Here is a 17,386-nt window from a genome sequence, read left to right as displayed (position 1 = left end):
ACAGCCAGCAGAATCAAAGGTAAAAAAAGAATAATAAAACAGAAAAGAGCAAATAAAATCGAATAAACAAAAGCCTGAGCACAGTTCTGCTGAACTGTTGAAGAAATTAAATAAAAAATGTAAATAAATTGAAAAAACATGTGGCAAATAGATTCAAACGACATTGCCATCATCTTGAAATTGGCGGAGAATACAATCAACGCAGTCATGCAGTGAAATTGTGCATGAAGTTCGCCTAACCGCTCCGGTGGCTTTTCTATTCACTAAACAAACAGTCTAACAAAGAAACTGCACGGACGTTGTACAGTATGATTAATGATTTGCACGTTCGAGAAATTGCTCGAGCAGCTGCACGCCAGTTGGTCGAATTGAAAATTCAAATTCTTTCTCTTTAACTTTTTGCAAACATTCAAACATGGACAACTGAACGCGTGGTAAGTACGAGTTGAAAAATTCGAATGAACTATTCAAATTTGAAATCCGATAATAACAATAGAAAGTTTTACTTTTTTTTGCTTTATTCTGATCAACGCATGCTCAAAAGGACGTTTTCAGAAAAACAAAACCAGAAAAAACATCATCAACCACAACTATGTCGTGCCCTGCTTTTCAACTCACATAATCGTCGCTACTGTGACGACAAGAGAGAGAAAGAGAGAAATTTTTATATAAATTCTAAAATTCACCTACAACAAATGGCAAACACCACGTCGAAAGTATTTGCAAAAATTTTGACAATCATTCAAAAGAACGCCGTGTCGCCAATTCACGTACAGTTTCAAACGTAGGTGACAATGAGGAGCGTTCGAGCAAAAAAATCGCCGCATTACCGTAACGAACCTACCGATCAGAATACGGTACACCGATCGAGATGATGTTGAATTGATTGAATTGGTAATTGAAAAATGGTGACGGGGAGTCTTTTGAACGGAGCGCAGGTGTTTTGTTGTTCGGTTCAACGGTTCTACTTTTTCTGTCGACTGAAAGTGAAATCAATTGTCGACAAACGTGGGAAAAGTTGAAGAGAAAGAAAAAAGCACGTCGAAAAGACAATCGGCAGTAGGAAGTGAGGAATGATCGAATGTGTTTTTGAAAAAAAAGAGAAAAGGAAAAAAAGGGAAGAAATGAATTTCACTTTTTTTTCTTGATCAGTCTGATGAGCAGCATGTTTTTCAGACGTGTCTGAAAAATGCATCATCTGCAGATGAATAGTCTGAGTAACAGAGCTGTAGAAGAGGTACAATCATCGGAATAACTACTCTGTGTGTGTGGGGGGGGGGGAACTTCAGATGTAAAAGCAGAATTCACAACAAGCAGCTTTCTGTTAAGCAGACGAAAGAATTGGAAAAGAAATGAGACCAACAAGTTGAACGTTGTCCTGCACCACCTGTTAGCCTAATTTCTTTTTACAGCCTCCCCCCCCCCTCGAAACTGAACCGTTATTACGAGCTGTGCGGGAACAATCGACCGGGGGATTAAAGCTCAGAGCTTGACGGCGCCTGTTGCGCCTTTTGTCAACCTCGATCAACCGTACTGTAAGTCGGTTGTCTTGTAAATGAGCTGGCCTATTTCGCGGTGTTGAAATAGGCAAGAAAGCGTATTTCTCAAACGCGACCTCGGCGTGCTTCTCAACAAAAGGCTCCTCCAATTGAAAGAGATTCCACAGTGACATTTGGTGACAGCTGCTGGACGCCGCCTGCTCGGTTCCTGGTCAACTTCTCGTTGTGGATTCTGCCCTTGGCCGCGTCGATCATCCAAACTGACACGACTGATGATCATAGAAACTGGTTCCATTCCGAAATGCTTGTCTGCCAAACACGCTTTGGGTGATAACTTTCGCGGAACAACAACAGCAATACACCAAATATACCGTTCATGCCGTCCGTCATTATCAGCTGATCAATTGGATACAATCAGCAGTGAATATATATATATATATTTGAGAAAAGCAATTAGTTTTCAATTTATATTTTTACACTGACTGATCATTTCAAAGACTTTGATAATATATATGCTTACCTCCAAAGTCAATCAACTAGATCTAATTATAAACGTAAGTGAATTAATTCTAATCATATGATGATATATATATATATATATATATATATATATATATATATATATATATATAGGTGTATGTGAAGATTTGAAGCAGAACTAAATATTCCACGGCAATCACCACCAATAAATAATAAATATATGAATTGACAGATAAATAAAATTTAGAAAATAAAAGAAAGAAATAGTAAATTGCATTGCAATAGTGCAAAAAGAAAGAAAAATGAATGTGTTATTTTTAAATGATCGTCAAGATTCAGGAGTAAAATATAAAATGAACAATGACTTATGAAAAACAACAACTGGATCATTACAATAATAAAATTAACAGCTTACAAATGGGAAAACAGAACAAAAAGCAGGACGAACTTTCAAAAAAAAAGTATCCTTTTTTCCGGTACTTCGTTTTTTTTGCTTTTGTCGGTAAGAGAATTTTCGAATCAACAAACAAGACACTTGTCGAACCAAAGAGCCCAAAGTGGTGGTGTGGCCCGTTTCAAGGATGCGCGCCGCAAAGCAACTGCCGGCTGAAGAAGCCGCCCAACCGACCAATGATTTATAGCCGACGGCAACAGCTCCGCCTGTTGAACAAAAAATGCGCTTTTCACTTCGGACAGAATGTAGTGGAAGAAAAAGCAGGCCCCGCACCCGCCGTGGCAGATGGCCAACGGCAAAATGGTGCAGAACAATTTTTGCCCAACAGCGGCATCTGGAATAGCTTCCAAAAAACAACAACAGAAACAATTCAACCAAGATATCTGGGATAATTTGTAAAAAAAAAGTTGCCCAACTTATGCAGACGACAAATGCTTTTCGAGCTGGATATTATATGCGTGTTCTTATATTCAGTTTTTTTTTAAGTTCGTTATTGTTTTGTTTTGTTTCAATTCACTTTATATTGCAGTTTTTATTATAATTGCTAACTAGTTAGCTTCGTTTTTAAGATGACTTTATTTCGCTTGTTTTGAAACAATATTTGCTTTTAGCTTCACTGAAAAAATAAATATTTTCAACAACAACAACAACAACTGATCATTTTGTCCATTTACAATAATAATTAATTCTGCTCTCACTGATATTACAAGATTAAAAGCGCAATGCATCTTTTGTGCAATTGTTGTGGATTATATTTATAAAAAATAAAAAGAATTTTTAAAAGTTGATTATAATGAAAATAAAATTCAACAACTCAAACCTGGATTTCGACTTTCACCACCATTGAACATTGTTGCTTGGTTGCGCATATTCCAGTTGACAATGCTGCACTGCTGTTGTTATATTCACCACGAGAAGAAGAAGAGCAAAAATTCCTGTTTTCCAAGAGGCAAACGAAGATTGCTATATATTATATATATATATATAATATATATGTTATAACATATATATAAAACTAACAACGGACCGTTGCACAAGTTATTCCTCCACAAGCCTGTTTGTTGTAACTGGCTCGATTGCTTCCGTCAACTGCTTTCTCTCTCTTTCCTCGGCTGCTTGTTGATAACGCAATGATGAAAATTGTCACTAAATCGTCGCTTAAATGTTATCGATTAACAAAAAGAAATAGTCTGAAAAAGATAATAAAATTTTTAATTGAACAATAAATTAATCATGCCTGTTGAAAGAAGAAACAAGCGAGCTGCAGCAAATTTTTCACTACACAATGTGCTGCTTTTTGCTTCATGTACATTACATATATATATATATACTTTTTTTGTCTTTTGTGTAACAAAAAAAAAGCAAACTCAACAGCTGCTTTGTACATGCCGTATTAGCATTGCACTTTCACACGTCGAGCTTCAAAGAGACCATATCAAGATAATAGTTAGATGAAAAAAATCCATTACTTATTATTATTATTTATTATTTATTCTACGAAAGATGAAAAGAGAAATTTTTCAATTCGTTGTTAATTCAAATCTTTTATTGACGTTAACACGGCTATTTTCGTTTGAATAATAAGGTTTCGTAAATTTCTTCTTCTTCATCGTCTACTTCTTCTTTTTTTTCTGATTATTATTGCAAAAGTGCAGCTTCTTCATTTCCTTTGAACAACAAAATGAAGCTTCGCCAATTTCAAAATAGAAACCTTTCTGAAAATTTGAATTTATCATTGATTTTTCACATTCTCCCATTATTCCCTCCTCCTCTCTCTCATTTCAACTCAACTACTGCTGCTGCTACTGCTAATCACTGTTCAATACAGTTGCTTCTATTCAATAACTGTATTTTTCAAAAAAAAATACATTATTATTTTTTTAAATCAAATTATAGAAGAATAAAAAGAAAAAACTATATCACCAATTACCCTCTCTATCTCTCTGTATTCTTCGGTTATTTTATTGCACTTGTAAACAGAGCAAGCAGTAGGTATAGCAGAAAATTTTATTTTTCCGTTTTCAATGCCAAACGAGCACCTGTTGCTTGGTTCTTTTCGTAAATTACCAACTGAACACTAGTAGCAGGACCAATTTTCTCCGCGACATTTCTGCTCTGCAACGCCAACCTCATCGCTTCATTCTGCTCCAAAGATAGCAGAGCATGCCAATTCATAAAAATTCTTTCCGCAATCATACCATTTATCTGAAAAGCAAACCCTATCCTACTACTAACTACTTTTGCTGCTAATGTTGTAATAATTTAAAGAAAAACAAACAAACATAAACACTCAATGCAACAACAGCATCTTTGTCAACCAATGGCCACGGTTGGTTCCAAATATGACCATCCTGAATGACAAATACTGTACAGAATATGAAATGGAAATTTAATAATAAATACAACAAACCGTTCTTGTTTGACTAATCGATTTTGACAACCGAATGGAATCATTCAAAATTGACCACAGTTCACTGCTGATATTGGGAGCAAATGGAAATATCATCACAAGCAATGCCCTCAAACAACGTTCAAATTCAACATTGAAACCAATCGTTTCCGGTGAACATTTCTACAAATCACAAATGGAAATGTGTATCGTTGAATGGAGCAAAAATTAAAAAACAAAAAATGTTTCCCAATAAAAAAAACTTATGATTACCCTCAAAGAATTCGTAAAACCCTGAAGTCGAGAAATTGCCACATTGAGCAAGAATGTCTCTTCTAAATGGAATGTCACCTGAATTTGTCAAAGTCAAAAGAAATAAGTGATGTAATAAAATTGAAATCAAAAACACCTCTTACTTCTCTAACAAAATGGTTGTAATTTTCTTTCAAATATTCATCTGTTTTCTTCTGCTCATCCACATTCAACACTGATGTCGATTCGGTATTCGAAATTGATCTCATCGATATCAACGTAACTACCAAATACCGAACACGATTCAACCAATTTTCCACTCCTTTTAAACCTGAATTACACAAAACAAAAATATACACATATTAATTTATTAAAATACAATGGTTATTCTTCATTCACCTGCTGTATCCCAATGTCGGTGAGATTGTGGAGAAACATTCGATGTGATCAAAAGACGAGTAAAATCACAACCAATATTGTCCAACAAATTCTATTTTATAAAAGTCATCGTTCTCTAGTGGAAATTGCTCTGTTTGTTCAACAACTAATTTGCATCGCTACCTGAGGGTCAATGCCGTTGTGCTTGGATTTGCTCATTTTTTCCCAACTCTCCGTCACTGCTCTTCGGCTATTAATTTCAACATAACCAGAACCTGCAATCAATGAATTCACAACATCTCAACATATTGTAGAATTATTTTTTTCATTTTGTTCAACTATCTATCAATTGTTTTGTTCAAACTGCTATTGTGCAAAAAAAATTAGAAAATTAAATATTAATCAATCATATTTGTTGCACATGTGGTAAATGACAAAAATACCTGATTGAATAACCGACGAACTAGGAATATATTCACCAGTATCTTCAGTTTTGTACGTCTTTGCCATAACCATACCTTGAGTGAGGAGACGACTGAAAGGTTCTGCACTGGCGACAAAGCCGATGCTGCGCAAAAAATGGCACATAAACCGTGCGTAGAATAAATGCAAAGCGGCTGAAAATGGCAAAATTTGAGCAGTTGAAGAAGAACAGAGAAACCATAAAAAGACCATATATTATATAATTAATTAACATATATATCAACACAAACCGTGTTCTTTGCCACCAATGTAAATGTCGACTGGCATCATCTGATTAGCAATATTGCTGTCAAATGGCTGACGATCGTTCTGAGGATCCAGAAAACGCAAATAGTACCAAGAAGAGTCGAAAAATGTATCCAAAGTGTCGCATTCTCTTCGGGCAGGTTTACCGCATTCAGGACATACGGTGTTAAGCCAGTCGTTGTATTGATGCAAAGGGAGCAATTTTCCCTTGCTGCCAAACAAATGCACTGTCGGCAATGTAACCGGAAGCTGGCTCTCCGGCACAGGTACTGCCTGAATCAAAATTGACAGTGTAAAATTAAAATTCAACAGTTCAAATAAAATAACCCCGCTAAAACGATATACAATGATTCAATTGAAACAGTTTTTAACGGCACATTTCTACAGTATATGAAAAAAAAACAAATTTACAGATAAAAATTTTCTAAAATTTCAAACATTCCCCTCCATCCGTTGCAAACCTTGCAATTCGAGCAGTGAACAATCGGAATTGGGGTCCCCCAAAATCGCTGCCTTGAAACAACCCAGTCGTTCAGTCGTCTGCTTGTCAAGTAGCCTCCACAATCTGCCGCCTGGAAATATGAAAGAAAAGAAAGAATAAGAGCAATCATCACCGACTGGCCAAAATGAAAAATTGAATTGATTACTTTTGCACGTTCCAAAATTTGCTCGTCACTCAGAAGAATCTACAACGAACATAATCAAGCAGACTGATCAACTGATAATATTTATTCATTTTGCATACTTTCGTTTCAGCTAATCCGCTTTCGCCAGACAAGCCGCACTTTTGATAAACTGAATCATCGGCACTGACTGAAAAAACAAAATTAATAATAATAATAATAATAATAAAAGACACAAGTTGAACAAAAAATAAAGCAAAAGCTTCACCTAAACGCGCATTTTCTGAACCGACGTAGTCAATGTGGTCAGTGACAAATACAGGCAACAATTGATTGGTCACAGGATTGAGAACTTTGATTTGAGCTGAGAGAAAGATGAATGCATGAACACAGTGAAGTTAAATTGCTGAAAGCAAACATAAATGTTTGTTTACTCGGCGAATGATCGCTGCAAATGTGCTTCGAGCTGATCGCCACAGCTTTTGCCGAGCAGAGTTGTTGAAGACGGTCGACAAAAATGTCCACACAATCACCAGTTTCCTGTCCACTGCTTTCGTTCTGAAGGGATAACACATTTTCACATCATAATATAAAACAAAATCAACTAATTGATTAATTAATATGCGTACAAGAATTTTAAATTTAAATCGATACGAATCACACTTGCCAATCCAGTGACGCTGAATGTCGACCACATCTTGCCAACTGACAAGATTGTCCAACTCGTCATAGAGAGCCTGCGAAATAGAGAGAAACAGCAGTTAGCTCAGTGAAGTTAGCTAGCTATTTCAGTGTACAAACCTTTGCAAAAAACGAAGTTTTAACAAACCACTGAAGCAGAGGTTTCTGAACAACTGCCGCACCGGATCTCCACGAACAACCCCTTTCGTCAATTTGTTCATCAGCTAGAACAGTGCAATCAACCGGATCCCAATTCACGTAGCTCTGCAAATTATTAAAAGTAAACCTTCAATCTTATATTATTATCATTATCATTAGTCTACCCTCTTCTGATACACCAATCCTGCTTTATACAATTGCAAAAACAACCACTGAGTCCATCTGTAGTACTGTGACTTGAAAGTAGCAATTTCCTAAACAATATTGATAATTTATTGCATGAAAAATGAAAAATATCCCCATAAAAATACGTGAAAATTTTTAATAATTTGGTGAAAAAATGTTTTGCATAAAAAAGTAAAAAACTTACACGAGTCCAATCAAAACGACAACCCAGTTCAACGAGCTGCTTCTTCATAGCTGCAATATTGCTAAATGAAATAAACAAATAAATTGCAAGTGAACATTTTTACAACAACAACAAAATTCAAAAACCTTTCAGTCCAAACTTCTGGATCCAAGTTGCGTTCGATTGCCGCATTCTCAGCTGGAAGACCAAACGCATCCCAACCCATCGGATGAATAACCTGAACACATTTCGTAAAAAAAATAAAAAATCACCAACGGTATGTATGTAAGCAGTCCAATATTTATTTCTCTTTTAATTTTTGTGCAAAATTTACCTCGTAACCACGAAGCTCGTTGTACCTGGCCAGGCAATCGGAAATCGTATACACCCGCACGTGGCCCATGTGCAACTTCCCAGAAGGGTAAGGAAACATGGACAATATGTATTTCTTTCCTTTCGACTGCTGCTTCTAAATTGGAAATGAACTCTGCTTTTACCGTTCAATTCTCACAAAATTTAAATAATAAAATATTCAAAAAACAAACAAAATACTTCGGAAAAATCATAATTGATCACTTTGTCGTGCCAGTGCTTTTCAATGCAGTGGATATCCTCGGATGAGAGTTTCTTTTTCTACAACATTGATCAAACTTGAACAAATTCAACAAACTGAAATTCAATTATTGAAAATATTCTTTTATTAATCAGATTTTATTGAATAAAAAAACAGTTCCAAAAATATGCAAATTCGTCAACAATTCACCTTCAACACTGCCAACGACAACGCAGACCGGTGAGCCATTTTTCTGCACTGGCTGAGCAGAATAATTGGGCAACAAGTCGCAAACGAAGCCATTCTCCCCATTCAACTCTTCAACTTCGTCCGAGCTGAAAATAATTTATTAAAAAACGAAATTTACAAAAATTAATTCAATGCCTCTGTTGCTTGGTCAGATGCAAAATTACAAGGCATAAATTGAATATACAACTAGAAGAAGAAGAAGAAGAAATTATTTCAGTTTGCTCGGCTCTAAACTCTAACATTCTCAACGAATGCGGGCATTGTAGACGAAATTATTGCAAGATGTAAGAGGGGTGGGGCTATTTTCAAGATAAAAAATACAAAATCCCCACTTGGAAAATTCTGTGAAACGCAAAAAGAATTTCTTTTTTTCTCAAATTTGCTGAATTATCCAATGCAATACAAAATCATCACAATCGTATTCAAAACTTACTCTGCAATACAAACAGCAGCGGTTGAAAGTGAATTACTCTATAATATAAAATATTTAAAAAAGCAACAACAACAACAGCATAGTTATAACTGCTCTTGCAGTTCAACAAACAACGCATGGATTAGGTAAATTTGCAAATACAAAAATTAATTGGAAAAAAATTTACCTTTTCCTCCAAGATAATAAGTACATTTTTATTTATTCATCAGCAGCAAAAGTGTTTTTCAAAAAATGTAAAACTGTATCAGAAAAGGGTAAAAATGTATGTTAAAACAAGAGACCACGACCAAATTTGAATCGAGAAAAATTAACAAACGAAAAGCTGGCAATATACATATATATACTATATAGCAGGTAAATTCATTGTGGAAGAGGAAAGAATTTTTTCCAATAACAGCTAACAAATTATACTGTATCAACAGTGAATAAAACTAACTGATTCCCTGATTTCTTTTTCCAATAAGTCAATTATGGAAAATGAAGTTGCAAAAGCTTTTTGCACATTAAACAAGCGTATATATATATATATACACACACACGCACAATAAACATGTATGCACATATGAGATGTAGTAGATATTATTACATTATAAATGAACAAAGATGCAAGCTAATATTGGAAGAAAATAAAATCACCCGTTGTACAATACAAAAGGCAAATCTAATAATAATAATAATAATAATAATAATAAGTAATAAGATGTAACAATTTCAAGTGAAATAAAACAACGACAACGAGAAATTTCTTTTCGAAACATAATATACAATCTTCAAGTGTTGCGCTTCATCACATTCAACAAATCCAATCAATTCCATCTTTGAAATAGATTGTCTTTTCAGCAACTGATTTAATAAAAAAAAAGAAAGACACTTTCTTATTTCCTTTTTTTTACAATAAATTTCAAGTGAAATGCTAAATTGCATATTTCATTCGGGTATTTTACCTTATGGATATTGATCGTGGTGAAGGTGGTGATCGTGAATTTTCGGACTCAGATCTTCGTGAGCTTTGTGAACATCACGGTGTGCCAGTGCAGTGGCGGCAGTTCGAAGCATCCGTTTCGAAGAATTCGCGGAACTTGCATAATCTTCATCCTCTTCCCTGATTTGAAGCAGATGAGGCGAGCTGAGGATCCGGTCAAGGGTTCTCATGCTCGAATTCATCGAAGACGTGAACGAGGAAGATCTGCTCTGGCGTGGCGATGGACTGCGACTTCGGAACAAACCAACAAGTAAATTTTTCAAGCTGCTCGATCGTCTCAATGACAATCTAGAAACCTGAACAACAACCATAATAACTATTACTATTATTAAACAATAATTAAAGAAAAGGATGTGTACTAATAATGATGGGGATGGATTGCGCAATGAAACTCGAGAACTATTTCTTGAAGCATTCAAACTGGCAGACGTTGTACTGGACATTTCATCTTCGGATCTCTCGCGTACCGTTGAACAATTCCGCTTCCTCCAACTCATCCCGCCAAATGCTACAGTCGATTCAACAAACGCACTCTCGGTTTCGGATATCTCTTCAGGCAACTGTTGCAAATCACCATTTTCACTAAACACAATTAAAATGCAAATAATCCAAACAAACAAGCAAACAAACAAAAAATACTTGTAAGCTGCATTTTTGTTTGAATAGAAAATGTGCAAACCTGAATAATTTTCCGCTTCCGCCAGTGAGTTCAGCTTCTTGAGACTTGCAAACATGATTGCACTGTTGCTGGCAAGCTTGATTCAGATGTGCGTTTTTCAAATTTCGTTCAGCTAATAAATAATAAGTGGCCGTCAAGTGGTTGTACTCGTCCTCTTCCAGTGCTCTGCAACGAGTGAAAATTAAGTGTTTAAAAAAACCAAATGCAAATAAACAAAACTCCGTCTACTGCAAAATATCCGTTTCGTCGGCAACGCCCCCGTCGACCATTTGTTCAATTATTTGTTGGTGAATAGCGGCCGTAATATTCTGCCGTAGCACCAACGGTTGTGAAGCATGATTGCACGCGTTGCAACAATTGTTCACCCATTTTGATTTGGCAATTTCTGCCAGCGTTGCCCGAGATGCAGGATCTCGAACAAGCATACTGCAGATCAGTCTGACAAAACAGAACTTGCACAATCATTAATTATAATAACACTTCGTACAGAATGCCTACTTTTGACAATCTTCGGATAAATGTGAAGGCAAGCTGAAAGAACAATCTAAAATTTTCGTCAGCGTTTCCGAATCGCTCGCCTCTTGAAATGGCAGTCTGCCGCATACCAGCATGTACAAAATAACCCCCAGAGACCATATATCTGAAAAAGAAAGATAAATTACCACTTGTCAACGAAACGTTCCATCTACGTCATATGGACAAATTAATTCACACTCGGCATGACAATTCAAATACAATTATCAACAACTAGGGTGAAAAATATTCAAATTATACATCATTGATGAAAATAAAAACCATTTATCCGTTATAAGCAACATCAAGTTCAACAAAAGAAGATGCTTCTGTTCTAATCAAACTAAATGCCCCTCATAAATGCAATGCGATATTGGAAAAATTCATCGTCAATTATTTTAAATAATTGAATTGATTGCAAACAACGCCAACAGCGAGCTTTGGAGCGCTGGAAAAAAGTGCAAAAGACAGAAAAAAACAAGCAAAAATGACCCAATGCTTGCCCAATTGAATTACAGTAAGCAAAGAGCAATCAAGCCGTAACCACAATAGCCGTTTTGTTTCGACGTCAGTCAAATTAAAATTGTAAAAATTAAAATTGAAAAAAAAACGCAAAAGCAGTACGCACGGGTGACTGCTTGCACGTGTGGGCACTGTGCAGACAGTTTTCGATCGATCTACAAGAAAAAGCCAATAACGCTTTGTTTGTGGATAAGAAGGCATATAAAATTTGGTGTCGAAAAAAGTAATGAAAAACACAAACGAAACAATTAATGAACGGATAAATCAATCAATAAATCAATCAAATATGCCAAAATCGACTCACCAACTGCCGGCGCGTCGTACGCGTTTCCAAGCAGTATTTCCGGAGCCGAATAAGCCAAACTGCCGCAGGATGTTTTCAACATTTGTCCAGGAGTAAACAAATGGCTGAAGCCGAAATCCGTCAACTTGACGGTGTCCAATTTTTCGAAAAATACCACATTCTCTGGCTAAAAGAAACAAAACAGTGAAATGAGAGTAGAAAAATTACCATAAAAGCGTACGTGCACCTTCAGATCCCGGTGCACAACGTGCAACTTGTGGCAGTAGGATATAGCTTCGACTATTTGGGAAAAATAACGCTGCGCCTGGCGTTCGCCTATGCGCTTTGCAGAGGCGCGGCACATGATGAAGTCGTACAGGTCGTAATCGCCCAATTCCAATATGAGAAACAATTTCGACTGTGTGTCGATCACTTCGTACAGGCGGACCACGTTCGGGTGGCGTACAAGCTTCATGCAACGTACCTCTTGGAAGAGATGCATCACTGAGGGCAGGTCGAGGCGATTTTTGTCGATCACCTTCACGGCCACCTTTTCGCCGGTGAAAACGTGCTTGGCCAACTTGACCACGGCGAAATGCCCCTTGCCAATGGTCGATTCGAAATCATAAACGCCGGCCATTTGGTTCACACCCATGCTGTGGCGGCTCATCTCCAACTAAATTCTCATCCTAAGCACAACATACGCATAACAGCCAGTGGATGGATATTCGAATTTTTTTTTCCAATTTTATTCTCAATTTCTTCAAATATTCTAATTTTTAAACACTTCTGAATTGAAAAAAAACAATTTTCCAAACAACAATCAAGTGAATAGCTTTTTCGCAAATAAAAACTCATCTCAACAATGACAGTAAATATACCCAAATTGTAGCTTCGCCATTGGTCGACTCGAATTTCTAATCAAATCATTCACTTCAGCTGTAAAGTTAATCAATTGAATTTTCAAATTGAAAATAAAAGTAATGTTTGAAAGAAAAATAAAAGACAACATCGATAATGCAAAGCAGAAAGAAAACATATTGGACCATGTAGAATTACCGACCGGGCAAAAAAATGACAAACCTGTTGTGAGGAAAGTTAAATGTGACGTCCGAACAACGTCATCTGCAAAACAGCACCACACCATTAATAAATTATCCAATGGCATACAACTGCTATGAAAGCAAGCATTTATGAATGAACGCCCGTGTGCGTGAAACAAAGCCATCTTTCCCATGAAAGAAGCTATGCAAAATATTTCTACCCCAATTCTCGTAAAACGCGAGCTAAAGAGTTATAAGCAACTTGTTATAAATGGCAAAACCTGAACACAAACATCAATAACAAACTCATCCAGCGAAGAACAAATTACCTACAATTATCATAAATTAAAGACACAAACAACAAATAAATTCATCTCAAAATTACAACAAAAAATAGCACCAATTAGAAAAAATACATTCATCATGCCAATGAATTTCTTCTTCATTATTCAACTAAACAATCCAAAAAATAACAGAATTCAATCAATGAACAATTTAAGCGAACATTTTTTTCGCATAAGTAAAAAAATATCACTTCACGATTTGCAGCTCAGCAATTCTTTTCCAATTGAACTGCCCAATTCCAGACAATTCAAAATCAATAACATTCATTTCATGCTTAGTAGGCAAAATAAAAACATTGAATTTAATTATTTTAAGCATGATAAAAATGTTGACGATTTTTTCGCGTAATGCATCCCAAACGATGTTATACTACATGACTGCTGAATACATGTGTAAAACTCATTATAAAAAACAGCATGCTAATTGTCGAGAAAAAATACCAGACAATCAATTTCACCCTCACATTTCATTCATCTTGAATTCGACATATGCTGCGACTGTTATACAAATTTTCATTGCGGACTTCTCATCTATTCTGATTTTCAGTTTGACAAAATTTATACTAAAGCACTTATTTTGTTTATACACTGAGTAATTAAAAATTATACACCAATTCAATACCCAACCTAAACTAGTATATTGCATTTAAATCAAAAATACCTTACATAATATAATAGGCATCATTGTTAATAATATTCTTTTCGTGACCACATGATACACTGCTAAATAAACTTTAAAATGTGGCCAGTCATTAATCAAAAGTGCCCTGGGAAGTTATTGCCTATTCCATACTGTATAAAATAATGTAGGTGTGAATCATAAAGTTACAGTATGTCTTTTTATTTCGGAATAAAAGAAAGAAATACTGGAGCAGACAAAAAATTATATCAAAATTTATTTCAAACATAAATGTGTACTTGCGTACATACAAAACCAAGAAAATGTTCTTTATTTCATTAAGTGACAGCTATTTATTGATGTGCAACTGGTGCACAAGTGCTCAATACATTTCGAAAGGAAATGTTAAACGTCATTTATTCCAGCCATGGCACAAAGGAAGCCCTTACCGCAAGAAGATCTGACGACTAATCGATAGAATAAACTTTTGTGATACTTGAAGATCAGAAAGGTTACGGTGATATCCTGACGTGTACAATGACGGTCAGTGGGGTATCTTTGCAGTGATCGGTTGGTTGTCGTCTGCAGTGCGGTTTATCACAACAGTTGTCGCTACCATGTTCTAGTAAACGCTTTAATTAATTCCGTTGTTATCATTTCTCTATATTGTTCTCAATTTCTTCGAAGAAACGTAAAAGAATTCGAAAAGTCAACGCAGATTGTAGCGACCGTGAAGATAGTCCCGAGGCTTAAGCGTACTCTCCAGCCTCAAACGTTTTTCCTGAACATGGAACCGAAGTCTTGGTTGGCTATTTTATAAGACATTTTCGACTGAATTGCGTCTCACCGTAAGAATGGGCCAAGGTTGGTCATCGAGTAATTTTTACGCAGAATTTTGCTACCTGCTTCTGCGGCTTGACGACGATAGAGATTTTATTTCTGACGTGACTGCTCGATTCCATTAATTGTGGTAACGCGATGGACAATAGGTTTCAAACTTCACAATGGAAATTGCCGAACTTGGCATGAAGGCCCACATATTAGAAGACCACCTACTTTGCCGCTTCTCCGATAGTATGATGATGAAGGCAGCATTCAGCGTGATATGAATGGATCAGCCGCGAACCTTACAAGAGCTGCGCGTGGACATAGAAAGGGCGGTTGAGATTGGCATGGCTTTCGAATTCTGACAGAACGCCCATGTCCTAGAAGAAGACAGCAACATGCTGGACATCAGAAACTCGATGTCCGTTCGTCTTGCTGAGAAAATGTCGAGTAATCTGCAGTTCACCGAGTTGGTACGGCAGATTGCAAGACTCGAAATCTCGACTTAAGGGCAACAGCTGTAAAGAAAATTGCGTTACCCAGTCTGATACCATCGCTAAGTACCTTGAAGAATGGTTCATATCTATTGGCGAAATCCATCAAGAAATGCCCTCCGCATTCCAACCTTTGTTGGATCAAATCTTTTGAAGAGAACGCTGATTAAAGATCGAAATGCGGTGAACTACAATTTATTAGATAAAAGTCATTTTTTCTGTTCTAATAAGAACACTTGATGAAATCGACAAAATGTTGAAGTTAAGTTCAGAAGTTATTAATCTTCTTCTCCATTTCTGCTTGATGAGCACCGCGAGAGGCAATCCCACAGCAGCCATTCTTCTTTCCGTCTCTCCCGACTGACTGTTGAGGATTTGCAAATGAGCATGAAAATTACCTGGAGTACTCCAGTTTGATACTGTTGTTTGAACTCTGGCTTGTTCATGCAGCGGTCTCCCGAATGCGCAATAATGAAGTATATCGTTTGTTCTTTGTAAGATGAGGCAACGTCGTTATCAGAAAGTTTATCCAATTTCTGGTTGTTGACCGCAGTGTGGTTTATAACAATGATTGTTGCTACCTTGTTCTAATAAACAGTTTAATCGATCGCTTTGTTGTTGTTTCTGTTTATTATGCTGTATATCATCGTCGAAACTTCGAGGGGTTTAGTCTTGAGGGTCTTGGTTTAGTTTAGTCAGAAGCGCACCGGCCAGCTTGGATATGAAATGTTGCAGGCGCATCATTTTATTCAGCAATGTTCTGTTTTTGAAATGATGTGTTAAAGGTTTATTTAAATCATGAGACCTTTTATTTATCTTGTTTTTTCTGGTAATTTTGAACGGGTGTCTCGTAATTCATTTGAAGCTTTTCGGCTGCCATCATCCATTTGATAAATTTATCACAGTTGAATTTCACAATTCCACATTCTATTGTTTTTATTTTTTGCGCTTTAATTGTTGATTATCCGTTATTGTGCTCTTTATGCAACAGAGATATCTACATGATCATTACTACATTTGCAAATTGTGTTTGAACAATGAATGATACATTTAATAATTGATAATACTGCAATGGCCACTTTATTAAAACCTTTACCTTGGCATTACTGTACTTTTGCTCCTGATTATCTATTCTATGTTGACCTGATTATCGACGATTTATTCTTTTACGTCTGAGGCTGTTGTGTTTGCATTTTGTTGCAGCGTTTTAACGAAGCTGAAATTGAGCTGTGCTTTATCTATATGGCTGGTTTTAAGAAAATTTTTTACTTCATTTGTTTAAGTTTGTTAGTATGTGTGGCTGTTTTTCTTGTTTCTTCATATTGATGATGGTATTCTTTTAGATAATACAATCTTCAGAGCTTTACGTTTTTATTGACGCAACGAACGTATTATCCGGTAGATCCTGTCGTGTTTGTGCTCAACATGAACCTGAGAGTTCAAAGTTGGCATCATCTAAAAGTGAAGCTGTATAATTGAAATTTTTTTCCGCGCAGTTTTAAATATTTTAATTCATAACTTTTATTGATACTTTAGGAATTTATTTAAAATGAAATGCAGTTATTATTTTAATATGTTGTTATTTTTCTAAAGCGAATAGTGCATTTTTATTCAAGTAAAGCTCGATGCATTGATGTTGATTATTGTGTTCCATTGTGCTACACAATTGTAATGCATCATTATTTTCATTGCAACAGCACTGTAAAATTAAAAGATGTATTTTCGTATATCTCATTTATTGAACTCAGCAATACCATTTTATAAGCTTTTATCTTAAATGTTGATAGAAGAAATTCAAACGCTTCGAAAATAGATTCTGTGCTTTGCTTACAGTAAGATGAACAGTTTTTGACT

At 35.9% G+C, this 17,386-nt stretch overlaps 4 protein-coding genes across 4 annotated transcripts; all 4 read right to left on the bottom strand.

The window, feature by feature from the left end:
- Window positions 1-2,498: 2,498 nt before the first annotated feature.
- On the bottom strand, window positions 2,499-3,745 carry Tsp_08737 (hypothetical protein). Its single transcript, XM_003373961.1, has 5 exons — window positions 3,688-3,745; window positions 3,611-3,623; window positions 3,457-3,590; window positions 3,254-3,396; window positions 2,499-2,816 (listed from the first exon to the last, which is right to left on the bottom strand). Exons 1-5 carry the CDS (start codon window positions 3,743-3,745, stop codon window positions 2,499-2,501), a joined length of 666 nt encoding a protein of 221 aa, XP_003374009.1.
- A 695-nt stretch (window positions 3,746-4,440) lies between these two features.
- Tsp_08736 (putative leucine--tRNA ligase) lies at window positions 4,441-9,420 on the bottom strand. Its single transcript, XM_003373960.1, has 23 exons — window positions 9,395-9,420; window positions 9,243-9,266; window positions 8,757-8,881; window positions 8,266-8,462; window positions 8,140-8,231; window positions 8,015-8,075; window positions 7,809-7,898; window positions 7,606-7,749; window positions 7,434-7,541; window positions 7,239-7,362; window positions 7,073-7,168; window positions 6,927-6,994; window positions 6,829-6,867; window positions 6,643-6,753; window positions 6,166-6,454; window positions 5,896-6,069; window positions 5,636-5,727; window positions 5,474-5,564; window positions 5,239-5,405; window positions 5,096-5,173; window positions 4,844-5,005; window positions 4,716-4,784; window positions 4,441-4,638 (listed from the first exon to the last, which is right to left on the bottom strand). The coding sequence occupies exons 1-23, from the start codon at window positions 9,418-9,420 to the stop codon at window positions 4,441-4,443; spliced, it is 2,625 nt and encodes an 874-aa protein (XP_003374008.1).
- Window positions 9,421-9,920: 500 nt separating this feature from the next.
- On the bottom strand, window positions 9,921-14,313 carry Tsp_08735 (SNF-related serine/threonine-protein kinase). The gene is made up of 9 exons (XM_003373959.1): window positions 14,261-14,313; window positions 12,455-12,896; window positions 12,229-12,394; window positions 11,388-11,529; window positions 11,118-11,327; window positions 10,890-11,054; window positions 10,570-10,792; window positions 10,173-10,506; window positions 9,921-10,071 (listed from the first exon to the last, which is right to left on the bottom strand). The coding sequence occupies exons 2-8, from the start codon at window positions 12,875-12,877 to the stop codon at window positions 10,174-10,176; spliced, it is 1,662 nt and encodes a 553-aa protein (XP_003374007.1). The 5' UTR covers window positions 12,878-12,896; window positions 14,261-14,313; the 3' UTR covers window positions 9,921-10,071; window position 10,173.
- Window positions 14,314-15,418: 1,105 nt separating this feature from the next.
- On the bottom strand, window positions 15,419-16,984 carry Tsp_08734 (hypothetical protein). The gene is made up of 4 exons (XM_003373958.1): window positions 16,964-16,984; window positions 15,931-16,119; window positions 15,664-15,720; window positions 15,419-15,556 (listed from the first exon to the last, which is right to left on the bottom strand). Exons 1-4 carry the CDS (start codon window positions 16,982-16,984, stop codon window positions 15,419-15,421), a joined length of 405 nt encoding a protein of 134 aa, XP_003374006.1.
- Between the last annotated feature and the right edge of the window lie 402 nt (window positions 16,985-17,386).

The sequence above is a fragment of the Trichinella spiralis genome (genome assembly GCF_000181795.1).
Source record: "Trichinella spiralis strain ISS 195 chromosome Unknown Scfld6, whole genome shotgun sequence".
NCBI classification, from domain to species: domain Eukaryota; kingdom Metazoa; phylum Nematoda; class Enoplea; order Trichinellida; family Trichinellidae; genus Trichinella; species Trichinella spiralis.
The sequence above is the reverse complement of the archived record's forward strand: the minus strand, read 5'-3'. Positions and strand labels throughout refer to the sequence as shown.

Excerpts from the sequence above, each read along its gene's own strand:
- Tsp_08737 (XM_003373961.1), bottom strand. The coding sequence starts at position 3,745 with ATGTACATGAAGCAAAAAGCAGCACATTGTGTAGTGAAAAATTTGCTG. Across the intron at positions 3,397-3,456 it reads AATAACTTGTGCAACGGTCC|CAATCTTCGTTTGCCTCTTG; the intron begins GTTGTTAGTTTT and ends TATAATATATAG. Across the intron at positions 2,817-3,253 it reads TGGTGAAAGTCGAAATCCAG|ATATCTTGGTTGAATTGTTT; the intron begins GTTTGAGTTGTT and ends AAATTATCCCAG.
- Tsp_08736 (XM_003373960.1), bottom strand. The coding sequence starts at position 9,420 with ATGTACTTATTATCTTGGAGGAAAAG. Across the intron at positions 8,232-8,265 it reads TGCTTACATACATACCGTTG|GTTATTCATCCGATGGGTTG; the intron begins GTGATTTTTTAT and ends AAATGTGTTCAG. Across the intron at positions 5,728-5,895 it reads TTCGTCGGTTATTCAATCAG|GTTCTGGTTATGTTGAAATT; the intron begins GTATTTTTGTCA and ends CATTGATTGCAG.
- Tsp_08735 (XM_003373959.1), bottom strand. The coding sequence starts at position 12,877 with ATGAGCCGCCACAGCATGGGTGTGAACCAAATGGCCGGCGTTTATGAT. Across the intron at positions 11,530-12,228 it reads GTACGACGCGCCGGCAGTTG|ATATATGGTCTCTGGGGGTT; the intron begins GTGAGTCGATTT and ends TTTCTTTTTCAG. Across the intron at positions 10,507-10,569 it reads ATCCATCCCCATCATTATTA|GTTTCTAGATTGTCATTGAG; the intron begins GTACACATCCTT and ends GTTGTTGTTCAG.
- Tsp_08734 (XM_003373958.1), bottom strand. The coding sequence starts at position 16,984 with ATGCCAACTTTGAACTCTCAG. Across the intron at positions 16,120-16,963 it reads TGCCAACTTTGAACTCTCAG|AACAAGGTAGCAACAATCAT; the intron begins GTTCATGTTGAG and ends ACTGTTTATTAG. Across the intron at positions 15,721-15,930 it reads ATCAAACTGGAGTACTCCAG|TTCACCGCATTTCGATCTTT; the intron begins GTAATTTTCATG and ends AATAAATTGTAG.